This window comes from Lissotriton vulgaris, chromosome 8, assembly GCF_964263255.1.
Source record: "Lissotriton vulgaris chromosome 8, aLisVul1.2, whole genome shotgun sequence".
In the NCBI taxonomy this organism is placed as follows: domain Eukaryota; kingdom Metazoa; phylum Chordata; class Amphibia; order Caudata; family Salamandridae; genus Lissotriton; species Lissotriton vulgaris.
Genome location: NC_141696.1, coordinates 558,337,043 through 558,351,695, shown reverse-complemented (window position 1 = coordinate 558,351,695; position 14,653 = coordinate 558,337,043). Strand labels below are relative to the sequence as shown.

General features: G+C 42.0%; 1 protein-coding gene across 1 annotated transcript in view; it reads left to right on the top strand.

The window, feature by feature from the left end:
• Window positions 1-14,653, top strand: part of PCCA (propionyl-CoA carboxylase subunit alpha) — a 2,575,253-nt gene that overhangs the window by 2,344,107 nt on the left and 216,493 nt on the right. Inside the window, exon 22 of the mRNA XM_086934374.1 lies at window positions 7,801-7,941. Coding sequence (XP_086790500.1) covers window positions 7,801-7,941 — 141 coding nt within the window. The remainder of the gene's footprint in view (window positions 1-7,800; window positions 7,942-14,653) is intronic.

Here is a 14,653-nt window from a genome sequence, read left to right as displayed (position 1 = left end):
AGTTTGATCGGGCGTAGGTAGAAACCCAAGCTGGCGAACCCTCACCAAATCTGGCCTAGTGAAAAGCATTGAGGGACCCTGCAAGAAAAAGCTCTGCAAACATTTCTAATTCTGAACTTAGAAAAGGTGACCGGGCCAACCAAGAGAGCCAAGCCACCCACCATCAACTGTGTGCCAGCCTGCATTCCTAGCTTGTACCGCTGGAAAGCTCCGCAGGTTGGACTTCCATATGTTTGACTGGGAGTTCGTTGCAAGGCAAGCTAGCGAACCCTCACTGAATCAGGGGTGGCTGAGAGCTTCGACGGACCCCGTGAAGGAAAGCTCCAGAAAAGTTTCTAAGTCAGAAGGTAAAAACTTTGACCGAGACCTACCGCAAGGAGTAGCCCCTGCAGGGCTTCATCGTGGTCGGCTTTAAACTTTAACAAAATAAGGAGGGCAAGGGTGGGAAAATATTTAATGACCTTGCATTGTCGCAGTCCCTATGACTATATAACAAACAATGTGCAACAATGGGTCAACGTAAGAATGCAGCAAACTATGTGATTATGCGTGAAAAGGGAGCACTATCCCTGAATCCCAAGTATCCTTGGTGGAAAAGTGTTCCCATCAGATACCCGTCCTGTACCGCCCTACATCACTTGGGATCCTTCACCCGAAGGAAGTGGAAAAAACCACTTGGGATTAGGTAGAGTGTAACCTAATCAGAGTTGTGAAGTGTGTGGGTTTGAAATTAGTGTAGGTATCAGGGGGTACAAAAAATTAATTAACTTATAGCAGTGCATACAAGTGCTCAATGTGGCAGCTAAGAGTGTAAAGATTAATATTGGGTTGTGGGAGTGGAAAAAATGGAGTTTAATAGAGTCCTACCCACACCCAAGGTTAAAAAACAGTGCAAGTAGTGGTAACAAATAACTACTGATGGTAACTAGGTCGACATGTTTCTGCAGTGAATTGGTTCAAGAGATACCAGTCTGCTTCTTCAGGACCTTCTTATTGTTTAAGTGCAACTGCTGTTTTCAAAATTATAAGTGTGTAAAAAGAATCATATCACCTGCAAGCGCCAGTGGATATGGTCCAAACAGTTAAGAAATAGACAGACACACATAGAAAAAACACACATAGTTATTAAAGAATGCTGCAAAATACAAGAGGTGCTTGTAAAGTATTAATGTGCCAAGCAGTTCGTGGTGCTCCATTTGTACCTGAGCTGTTGCCGGGTGAGGTGGAGAACGCATTCCCCAAAACTTGGGTGAGTGTAATAATGAGATTCAAGTCCAGGATGTAAGCACCTGGCTTACATGCTTGATTGATATTACAAACACTGACCACGAACTGCTTGGCACATTAATACTTTACAAGCACCTCTTGTATTTTGCAGCATTCTTTAATAACTATGTGTGTTTTTTCTATGTGTGTCTGTCTATTTCTTAACTGTTTGGACCATATCCACTGGCGCTTGAAGGTGATATGATTCTTTTTACACACTTATAATTTTGAAAACAGCAGTTGCACTTAAACAATAAGAAGGTCCTGAAGAAGCAGACTGGTATCTCTTGAACCAATTCACTGCAGAAACATGTCGACCTAGTTACCATCAGTAGTTATTTGTTACCACTACTTGCACTGTTTTTTAACCTTGGGTGTGGGTAGGACTCTATTAAACTCCATTTTTTCCACTCCCACAACCCAATATTAATCTTTACACTCTTAGCTGCCACATTGAGCACTTGTATGCACTGCTATAAGTTAATTAATTTTTTGTACCCCCTGATACCTACACTAATTTCAAACCCACACACTTCACAACTCTGATTAGGTTACACTCTACCTAATCCCAAGTGGTTTTTTCCACTTCCTTCGGGTGAAGGATCCCAAGTGATGTAGGGCGGTACAGGACGGGTATCTGATGGGAACACTTTTCCACCAAGGATACTTGGGATTCAGGGATAGTGCTCCCTTTTCACGCATAATCACATAGTTTGCTGCATTCTTACGTTGACCCATTGTTGCACATTGTTTGTTATACGGCTTTAAACTTTGACTTTGAGCAGGTCCAGCATGACCAGATGTACCAAAAGGGGATATACGTTTCTATGTGCTATATCGTGCAAAAAATGTTAAGTCATATTCCCGTTTCCCTGCATTAGATTTTTTTCATTTTAAAGAAAAAAATATTTCTTAATTTTATAAATTGGTGTTGGATTTTTATTGTGTTGTGTCTTAATTATTTACTGAATTGGTGTTTTTAAATGCTTTACATACCTGCTAACAGCCAAGCTAGCAAGGGTTGAGCATGAGAATAATTTTCAAAGACTGGTATGGAGCTATATATTGAGGTAGTGTTCTTATTGCCAGGGACAGATATACATTTGCCCCTACTATTAACCCACTTTCCAACATCCAGACCAAGCACTCTTAAACAATACTATACACAGATTTACACACCTATGATTGAGTGCCTCTGTGTAGTGTGAATGGTGTAACGTGTTGATACCCTGCACTGGTATGAGTGGCGCTATATAACTAATTGAATGCTTCTGAGAGAGTAGGTATGGAGACTTGGGCAGCACTATTAAAGGGTGGTAGTGAGGGAATCTGTGTTGGAGCTGGGTTGTTGAATACCATGGCTGTCTATCTGATTTCATCTCTTGCCTCCTTTATCCACTAACATACTCCCCCTCCACATTATCTCACTCTTCCAGGTTATTTCTCATCTTTGCTTTCTCCTTATTCTCTGTTTTACATATTTCCCTTCTTCCTTCTGCCAACAACTCTTGATGCCTTTCTCTTGTTCAGTTTTACAGTCTGATGGTTTAAATAATGTACCGGTCTCTAACAAAGAATACAGTTCGCCTCACTGCAGACACCAACTTAAATTAAGCATCATTAGCTTGCAGCCCACAAAGTAAATGCCAGAGTGGCTATTCCGGCCCTTTCTGCATTGTATATCCTTCCTGAAGAGCAGATACACCCTTTTCTCTCCTTTCTGCAAGTCACAAGGATCCTAGCCTTCTCCCTTCCTTATGGAAGGGAGAAGTGTGCGTGGCGATCGGTCTCTCCGAGTGCCAGGGAACCGCCCGCCATTGGAATATGGCGGGCATTAATACAGTCATCAATGGTGGTGGGACTGTCAACGATGCGGTGATGTGGCAGTCCCACCACCATTATAATCACCCTCTGAGTTTAATGTGCATGCAAATCCAACATTACCAACCCCTGGTAAGTTGCACTACTAGTGCTGAAAAAGTCCAATGGAGTTACCAATGACAAGGTGGACTGGCCTCAAGGGTCTTGTGACCTCAGTGACAGAGTCACTGTCGCTCTAGTGTGTGCTTCTTCGTATGCCTGCTCGCAAGACTGGAGATGAACTGCATGGATTGTGGTGGACAGGCCTTCAAGTTTAACCCACACTTGCCACCGTTAGGGTCAACTTGCTGGTGCTAAGACACCAGGTCTTCTAAGGTCTATCGGGCCTTCTAAGGTGTAGCACCTTCTAAGGTGTAGCATCGGAATGAGCTCTGTCAGGAGTGTGGACTGGTGGACTGGTCATGAAGGCTGAAAATGGTGCTCCAATTCCAAGTAGTGCTTCACTGGAAAACTCTGTAAAGCAGCGCTAAGGTGCATGGGTGTAAATAACAATCTGGCCTATCTGCTGACCACTCTGTATTGCTTTATTTTGTTATTTAATAATATTTCTTATTTTGATACTTTGTCTCTTCGTCCCACGGTTGTACTTTGGAATAGAATAGAACCTTGTCAGAAAATTAGGACATTTCCAGCTAAAGTGTTCTGCTCATTTTTGGATCCATTTCATGGGGGAACAAGTAAAGAAAATGAGAGGCAAGAGAGAGTATGTAACAGCTGTCTTTTGAAATCCACACATAAAGATAAGCGAGACAGCGACAGAAAGAGATAGAGGAATAAGGAGAGAGAGGGGGGGGAGGAGGAGGGAAGCTACCAGAGGCTGAGCAGGAGAAGCGGACACTGCCCTTGCCTTCTCTGGGAATGACGGAAAAGAGACAAGAGTTTTTTCCCTTCTCTGCCCTTCCCAGACTGGCCAAGCCTTACGGCAGAATAACAAAGGGCAGAGGACGGGTGGTCTCTTTGACTGCAGGCAGGTGAATCACACGTCAAGTACTGGGCCATTAGGTAGCTCTTTCGCGCACTAATGGCCCTGTGCATAACAGAAGGGAGAGGGGAAATTCTTTTGTCAACTCGTCCCCCCCACCCTTGTCCCCCGTGTCTCCCCCCCCACTCCAAAATCTGAGGGGATATGTCCCCCACGTCCCCCACAGTTCCTACGCCCATGGTACCCGCACGTCCGTATCATAGCCACAATATCTGAATTATAAATGCAGCCTATCCAGGTTTTCGTTGTCAATGAACGTCATTATGAACAGTAACGGGCGCAAATAAAAATTCCGAGGTAATCAAGTTTTTAATCTTTGTTTGTATTTTCCAAGAAGTGAATTTGGCACGTATGCCATAGATAAGTGATAAATAAATTTTTTATCAAGCAAGAAATTCATTATCATTTTAAGCTGTTTTTGATGGAAATTGTCAGCTGCTGTTTGCGGCACATTAGCGTTTGTTTCCTGAATTGGCCATTGTGACTCCCAAGGTACTTATTTTGTTGCTTCTAACAGTGCCCCAGGTTAACTTTTGGCACTTCAGTGTTATGGGCCCTACATGCATGGACGACACCGACACTAGTATTAGAGGCAGGATCGGACATAGGTCGAACGCCATTATCAGACAGCATAGGCAAACTAGCTCACGTTGGATCTCACTGGTCCTTGAAGTATACTGTGCGAAGACACAAGGCGCTGCACTTTATGGCACTGAATTGAAACCTGGGGTTGCACCGCTGCTTCTTTATTATCTATCACTGAAAACAAATTTGCGAGGCAGTTGGTCTCTGTTCCAATCAGTTTGCCTCTTATTCCTTTATATTTTGATTTAGAATTAAAAAGAATTGCAGATCTGGCCACACTTAGACCGCTTGTTTATTGGATTCGTTTATGGCTTACACCTGAACTAAGTGAGTACAGAGACTCCCTTGTGGATTTGTTAAATGTAGCAGGTGCTAAGTAAGTACCCTGGGTCAAATTTGTTTCTGTGTGGATGAATACGTTGGGATTGCAAAGGCTATGCGCTGACCCGCAGACTATTTGCAAAGCTGATCTTAATAACCTGAAAACCTGCTATTGGACACATACTCAGGAGACACAGGGGGGTTATGCTAATAACAAGCTGAATGGTTCTTTGACAAATAGGTTTTTAGATATTAGGCCCTCTCCATTTTTTTGAGAAATTTTTAGACTTTGTTTCTCCATCCCTAGACAAAAATGTGTTTATCCGTTTTCGTCTTGGTATTCTTCCTTTGAGATCTTTTTTTTCAAAAGAAATAAGGATCCAGTCTCTAGCATTTTCCCGGCCTGTGGCTTGGACAGCAAAGACGGGATACATATACTGTTTTTTTGCCTGGTGTATCTCTGGTCTCGCTGGAAATGGATCCGCCTAATATGTCAGGACTTGGGCTTCACCCGCTTGTGGCATAAAGAATTTTAAAGCGTGATACCTCTCCTGTAATTGTTTTTGCTATCAGTTTATTTTTACAGGAGGTCTGGTTTAAGTGTAGTAAAATTATAGCAATGGTAAACTAGCAAATAAGAGGTATTTTGATTATCAATTAATTTAAATTCACATATACCTTAAACTTTTGTAATTTCTATGACATCTGTGATATAAATTTGTGGTCCTTCTATTGCTTGTTTGAAAACAGCCCAAGACTTTCTTTGCGCTAATTGTATCTAGGAATGGATTTGAAATAGTATTGATTTTATTGTACAAATGAGCTAGTTGTTGTTTGAAATTGTATTTTTAAATGTCACATATTATTATATTGTATGCACACGGTGCATGTATACTGAATAAAGTATCTCTACTGCTGCTACTAATGTTAATAAGTCTCACAAAATGTATTCCATTTGCTGTCATATAATAATCTTAAAAATCTGGGAGAACACATCCTTTCACTTTTTGGAGAAGCCCTCATTTCTCTAGGCTTGTCCTGGATTACCTTTTAGCCATAACGAAATTGCTATATATATATATCCTGATGTTTAATGAAAAAAATCTCTTATAAGATACATGGCAGAGTGGAAAATAAAAAGGAGATCACATAATTTTCCATTAGTGACTTCCAGGTCTCCAGCAAACCCAACAGCTTTCTATATTGTGAGACATAGTTTGAGCTGTAAATTTGTGGTCCTTCTTTTGCTGGTTTGCACACAGCCTAAGACTGCCTTTGCACTATTTCTATATAGGAATGGATTTGAAATAGTATTGATTTTATTGTACGAATTAGCTACTTGTTGTTTTAAATTGTATTTTTGAATTGTAAATATTGTTATTATATTGTGTATGCATACTTTAACCCCTACCATGCTCATAACGAGCTCAGCTCGTCATGAGGCACTGCTGTGCTGTGCTCATGACGAGCTGAGCTTGTCATGACCGCCGTGGCGCTCACACGCGGGGATAATTCCGCTGCTGTGCTTAACGTTCCACGAAAAGGGGTGTGGTCATGACGAGCTCAGCTCGTCGTAAGCACAGCGCCACCGTGCTGCATGACGAGCCAAGCTCGTCATGAGCACTGGGCGCTGTGCGCGCCCCCCCTCCAAGCACAGCGGGGGAATTACCCCTGCGGCGAAGGGGTTAGTGGTGCATGGATACCAAATAAAGTATTATTCCTACCATTAGAGGTAGGAGACCGGACCAAGGCACATGCACTCAGTCTCCTTTATTGACAGGGTCACCTGACTGGTAACACCCTTGTTGGATGGTGTGAGGTGGGCATTAGTACTGCCCCTGGAGAAGGGATGCTGTATGACTTGTCCAGCAGTACACTACAGGCACTAGTACTCTAAAAGCTGCTCTCAGATCTCGGCCTAATTAAATGATTGTGAATCTTTATTTATATGCATGTAACACTTGTCTTTTTAGTCAGGGCTTGCTTAAAGGAGTGCCATGATGAAAATAGTTACTGTGATTGATGTACTCGACGTTGTTAAATATACTGCAGACTGCTGGATACATATATATATATATATATATATATACATACATATATATATGTGTATATATATATATTGCTTCTTTGTGTAAATTTTTTTGAGCTCATATGATATATTTACTGATACATTTTCCAGAATTCTGTGTTTTGTGCTACTGGGAAGACCTAGAGTATATTTTGCTTACATTTCTTGATAAGACATGATCAGGTCATCTTTGAAATGAGATCTAACAATAAAAGTACATGTGGTCCAGGTATTGATTTACATAAAAACATATGCGTTAACATGGATTTATTTGTGGGAATAAAATGATTCTTTTGTACACGGTGCTGCTATTAGGGTCAAACTATAGATGCAAAATCAAAAATAATGATATATTTTTTAGTAGTGTGCCTTTTGCCATTGTCTTTTGGTTTCCAGGTGATATAAATTACAAGTGCCATTACTGCATGCCTTAAAGGTGCTCTTTCTTTTTGAACTTTCACGAAAAGAAAAGGCAGAGTAAACCTGCTGTGAACTGAAATTTGCGTCATGCAGCCGCAGGTCCATTAACTCACTGAGCTATCTAATTAGTTTACCCATCCACATTTAAACCCTGTACTTATCGATAGATTGTGACAATTATTATTGTTGGTCATTTTGGTTTTAAATATATAAACATGAAAGTTATCACTTGATATCGTTTGTATTTGAACCTATTCCTCTGTTCTTAATTTTGCAGTATAAATTACAAATATTGACAAATTATGCTGCAGAACTAAGCAAATATATGCCAGAAAAAGTGGCAGAAGATACCAGCAGCATTCTTAGGTCACCGATGCCTGGGACAGTAGTGGCAGTTTCTGTGGAGCCTGGCGATGTGGTAAGAATTCCCTTCATTGGCTTGCTGCATTCCATTTAATGTATGTATGTATGGGTGTGTGTGTATACTTGCAAAGCACATATTGCATCCGGTTACAAACATAACTGAACTACCCCCAGTGTCCCGAGATAGGCATCCTCTCGCACAGAGCAGCCAATCATTGATGTCTCCATGGGAGGCCCTCTACTACTACTCCCCTCTGCCCACCTGTCTGCGTCTTGCCGCCCCGCTTTCGTATCCCTCCCCTACATTTCCTCATCACGGCCTTCCGCCCCCTTACTATTCCCATACCCCCATCCTGGCTCTCTTTTCTCCACCAGGCTTGCAGATACACAAACCCCTCCTTCTGGGGAAGACAACCAACGTAACCCTCGTCATCCTCTGTGCTACAGTGCGTAGCAGAGTACTGTATCACTGATGCCAGAGCGTAGGGGATCTTTCCGATCTAGACAACTGGGACCACCCTCCCTTACCCCTCCTCACTAGCACATACATCCCCTCCCGATCTTCCTTGACTACTACGTCCCTCTCTTCCCACCCCTACCCGGACTGGGCACCTTGGCTCTGAAGGGCCCCCCCCCACCTTCCAAGCAGACTCATGCCGAAGAGTCATCGGCCCTTCCCACCTAGAGAGAGAGACAACGGTGGGAGGTGGGCTTGCTATGTTCCATGGGTACCATGCCTCCCCTCCGTACTCTTTCCCCCCCTTGAAGGGAGTAGCCCGATTAGGGTCACTCACGACCACCTCTCAGCCTTCCATACCAAATGAAGAGTCAGTCAGACAGTGGATAATACAAACCAATGCCTGTTTATTTGAATACACTCAAGTGGTGCCCAGTCTGCCCCGTCGCTTAGGAGTGCTGCAGAGGGACTGACATCAGCAAGCATAAAGATACATTATGTACATTTCAGAACCAATGAAGGCATGCCCACAGTGGAATTTTCCAAGCAGATGCAGCTAAATAATGAATAGGGCTCCTGGTATTATGATGTTTATTTTTTTAACATTTCCGTCTGTATTTACCCATAATTATTTTTTGCCATTTTATCTGTATTTATTCATATTTATTTTGTGTTTTGTGTAAAAAGGAAGTTGTAAAACTGTACATTTCCATATTTACTTAACTGATCAAGGCGCATTTATACTTTGATGTCTGTCATGTTTTAGCTATTTAAGCTGCCAAATATTGCGTAAAAATACATCCACTGATAAATATTAGCATTATATTGCAAATGTATGGTCACATATGCCGTTATTTAAATAAATTTAATCCTGTTTTTTCATATTCCATACTGTCAGCTGTTCAGCTGTTGGGCTATAATGCATGAAAAACAACACGGAGGTTCACTTAAAGTAGCACCATTTTCTGTATTTATCCACATAAAAAAATAGATGCAGATAGAAAATATATTGTTTTCTGTCTGTATTTATCTGTAAAAATGGAAAACAGGGAGCCTTAATAATGAAGTACAAAGGATAAGTTTTGATTCTGAGGCCGGGCACACACTATCTACTTCTCAAGGTTACTCTGCCCGTGCCCGCCACTAGACAAGTGGGAGAATGCCTCTGTCTAAAGGGAAAGGTATGCGCTAATAAGAAGTGTATTCATTAGTGAAATAGAACCTAGCCTTGGGGAAAAGTAACCTAAGAGTGTTCTTTTCTCCGAAGTAGCATTATATATGTTTTGATTATAGCACAAAATACAAAATGGCGCAGGGAATGCTAACATACATAGAACAATGAGCAAACATGAATTTTCTATTTTAATAGACCCTTCTTTTAGAATGAGCTAAACATTTCCTAATAATAACAGAGAACAGTTAAATCAATAAAATCATAGGTGACCTGTTTAGGAACACCCCATACTTTCAGCATCAGGAAGAAAAACTGTAAAGATGGACGAATTCTCAAAAATGCCCTCATCTATCTGCATGAGGTCATCTATTTATTTCTGGATCATAGTTCTAGCATTTGTGTTATGAATTGTTATTTTCCTCTTAGGAGTGAGAAGGGTGGTACAATAGGAACAACAGAAGGGAAGGCATTGAACAAGGACACACAAAAGATCAAGATCACTATGAAATTAATCACCTTTTCAAGGATCCAACCCCAGCTGCCAAAAAGAGACCAACTCCATTTACCACTTTCCATTCCCTTAACATTTTCTAGGATGTCTAAAATGTGTTGAGTAATATTCTTTTCCATATTTGTGATCCTGACTACACACTGGACTCCTACTACCGCGCACACACCACCACTGTTAGCTAGCATGAAATCACCTGCATATCTAGTCTGCTTGGAATATATCCGCATACTTTCCAATTGGGTGGTGATGGCATGCAAAGCTGCTACTATGGAGTTAGACAATATTTGCAGCTTACATCCAAAGTATTCCCTAGATTTTTCACCCCTGCCATAGCAGTAGCACCAAATGTAATTATGGAGGAAAGAATGTATCCAAAAGTAATACCATTGCTATAAATATTGACTTTGAGATCTGTCACTCCTTTACAGAATTCCCTGGTCAATGTCCTTTTAACCCATCTTCCTTTAGGCTCCGCATGTTTACAAGGTACACCCAGACGCAGCACCATCCCAAGTGCCACATCATTTGTACCATTATGAATATTCGAATACGTCCCATTACACAAAAAGAAAAAACCTGGATGTGCATAAATCGGTCTATCATAATCCACAGGAGAATATTGAGTATTAATTCTGACAGTACTTGGATCGTCTGCTCTTTCCAAAGGGATTGTCTCTTTATACATCACTAATCCAGAACAATTTATGTACAATGACGTGTCAGTACTATTGATAATAGGACAACAAGCAGGATAATAACCAGCTTGCCGGGGAATCAGCAATTCTTTAAAATGCCAACCTACCAACTTTCTATTCTGTTCTTCCATATAGAAATGATCATGTGTTATCACAGCCAGGATAAGCCTCCCCTAGTGGTTTTAGATGTTACAAGCATGGTCCTGAATAACCCAGATCCAAACACTCCTTTTATCTCTACAAAATCAGGGGGTTCAGTATATGTATAATTCACTAAAGACAATGGATGGTCCATAAACTAGTGACAGCACCAGTGGGGTAACAAGCAGTACCTTCTCCAAAGAATCTCTTGTGTGTATCTAAAAATATATTTCTCGGGATCATTCTTTTCTGCCGAACCTAAGGCATAACCTTACACTTGGTACATGATGGTGCATCCTGATCCTGTTCCAAAACCCATGACACCCCACCCAAGATCAATAGCAACATATTCACAAGAACAGCACATTTAACTTTTTTCTTTGTGGACCAGAATACATGTGTGTAAACACGAAGATTCACTGGCTGCTCTTCCTCAGCAACCATTCTACCAAACTGATACATGGTGAATGATAGAAAAAAGAAGGGGGCGGCAAGGTGCAAAGAAATACACAAGTTCCCAGTGTCCGTCAGAGCCTCACTGGTACAAGCTCTTATTGTTCATCAATACGTTGGCGCTCTTGAGCACCGGCGGTGGCGTTTGCTCTGTCCAAAGCTCGTATCCCACGTCAACCAGGATAATATATCCCCCAAGGGATACTTCAATCAATCCTGTCCAATGTTAAAACGGTGCACAAAACTCTTCGCACCCTAAACTAACCCAGTTGGTACTATAGCAAAGTACACCCTGACTTGCACAGTCCATCCCTGACTAATCTGTCTTTTCCTTTGGTGCACTGTCCCCTAGCCGGGGATGCAAATTATACCTAGTAGCCCCAAGCACAGAGGGGTCAACAAATAGGGGCTCCTGCATAGCTCGTATTTCCAGAGGAACTACTGCATTCAGCACATTATCATTTATCTCAACTGTCTGCATCCAGGTCAGCTTGGCATCGCAGAAGGGGACAAACCGAGGCATCGTCTCACACTCAGAGTCCCCTATTCCATCCTTCACACATTGGTTGTAGGACAGGGTAAAAGGAATCCGGCGGCAATGCAATTCTTACGGCCAGCGACTTTCACTGCTGTACGAGTTGCTAGCAAGACCTGCTCCGGCTCCCTACAATGTGGCTCCAAACTTTTCTTCCGCTGAAATTTTTTGATTAAAATAAAGTCGCCATGCTGAATCTCATGACCGGGTCCCTCTGGCGTTGGAGGCAGGGAATCCCGTACCTTTTGGTGACTAGAAGGTAAACTTTCAGTTAACTGATCAAGATAGTTAATCAATAACGGGTGCTCAATGTCAGAAAACCGCTGCTGTCAGGGGACACCCCAGACATTTGCCGGGCTTCCAAACACGACCTCATACTGTGACAATCCTGTTCTAGAATGTTCTGTCGTTATGGTTGACAAAAGAGCTAACAGTAAAGCATCTTGCCACTTTAACCCTGTGATTTCCTGAATTTTTGCCAGTTTGAGCTTGAGAGTACCATTGTACTTCTCAACCAAACCCGCTGATTGTGGATGATTGGCAGCATAGAACTTTTGCTTTATGTCTAAACCATCACAAATCAATTGAATCACTTTTGTATTAAAATGACTTCCGTTATCTCACCAGATCAAACGAGGCAAGCCGAAATGAGGATAGAACTCCTTCAGGAATACTTTTGCAGTTGTAATGGCTGTATTGTCTTTAGTGGGATAAACCTCAACCCATTTACTGAATGCACATACAACCACCAGAAAATACTTCAAATTATTGCATCCCTCCAACTCAAAGTAATCCATTTGGAGGACTTCAAAAGGAAAAGTAGGGGGTGCAAAATTACCAGGCGGTGTAGGGGTGCCCTTTCCAGGATGGTGCATCATGCACACCATACAATACTTCACTAAGCGTGCAGCTGTCTTGGGGATATTATCATTCTGCCATACAGAGTCTAACAATTTACAAATACCCTTAGCGCTGATATGAGCTGGACCATGAGCCATCATGACTACAGGAAGAACATATGCATCTGGCAACATCCATCTCTGTTTTCCTGACTTGTCAATCCAACATCCCTCATCGATCAATTGTGCTGTACTTTCCTGCCACACTGCTAACTCTTTTATTGTGGCTTCGCTTTGTATCTCTTTTACATTTTCAAGTGTGTCCTCAAACATGACAACTTCAGGCACCCACCTAGCCGGGCCTGCTACAAACATTCTTTTCATCTTCGTCCGGGCCGTCTCCTTAGCTGTCTGATCTGCAGAAGCATTTCCCCTACCTACATCGTCGGTATCCTTCTTATGGGCACTACACTTTACTATGGCCAACTTTTTGGGGAGTGTCAAAGCAGATAAATGTCTCGGGATGAGATTCCCATGTTGGATTCTGGTACCATGGGAAGTATCGTCCAAAATTATGCGCAATCCCAAAGGCAATACTGGATGTCAGTATAAATATTGACAACCAGTCCCTCACTTAATTCACAAGCTCAAATATGGGCATCAAGCTCAGCAGCTTGAGCCGACTGATAAGGGACTTGTGATGTCTCCATTACTGTATGCAGTGTGGTAATAGCATAAGCAGCATTGTAGTGCCATCTCGTAATTTGAAACAAGAGCCATCTGCATATAGTTTCCCTTGTGGGTCAGATAAGGGAACATCAGTCAAGTCTACCAGTCCTTTCATCTCTTCTTCCGTCCAGAAGATGCAATCATGTTTATCGACTTCATCACTCTCGGAAGGGAGGGGTAGTAACTTGGCTGGATTCAGAGTAAAATCTTTTAATCATAATATGTTTAGAAAACAATGTCAATTCATAGCCAGTAAGACACGCACTGGTGAGGTGCTGTGTCTTTGTCTCATTTAGAAGTGTATCCACAGCATGGGGTACCATGACTGTAAGGTCAGTATCAAGCATGAGCCCAAACAATTGTCTGATCGAAGTGGCCACAGCTGTGACCGCTCGTAGACAACTCGGGAGGGCTCTTGCGACTGGATCAAGAACAGCAGAAAAATAACCACACAGCCCTTTCTTATCGCCAAATTTTTGTGTTAAAACAGAAAGCACACAACCAGCCTGCTCATGGACATACAACGCAAGCGGTTTGTTATAATTAGGGGTACCAAGGACTGTAGCCGAACAAAGCGCAGTTTTCAGTTGCTCAAAAGACTGCTGACATTCAAACGTCCAAGGCAAAGGCTCATGCACTACCTTAGTTGTCAATGCAAGCAAAGGTTTGATTAGTAGGGAATAATTAGGTATCCACTGCTGACAATAAGAAGTGATATCTATAAAAGTGCGCACATCTTTCTGAGTTTGTGGAACAGGCAATTTAACAATAGTACTAATGCGCTCTGAGGTCAGTCTCCTATCCTCCTTCATCAGTAGGTGACCTCCTGTCGACAATAGTGAAATTTAGAAAGGGAAACTTTATGTCCACGTTGAGCCAAAGGCAACAATAATTTAACTGTACTATCTTTACAACCCTGCTCTGTATCAGAAGCAATAAGGAGATCTTCGACATACTGCACCAATACATTACCTTTGGGAAGCGACAGGAAATCCAACTGACTTTTTAACGCCTGGCTATGAATGCTCGGACTCTCAGGATAGCCTTGAGGAGCTCGACAGAACCTAAAGCTCCGTCCAGTTAGGGCAAACCCTAACAAATACCTGCTATCTGGATGAATAGGAATACTAAAGAACACGTTTTTCAAATCAATGACTGAAAATAATTTAGCAGTGGAAGGAATCATTGTCAAAAGTGTAGTAATGTCTGAGACCACTGGAAACTGGGGAACCA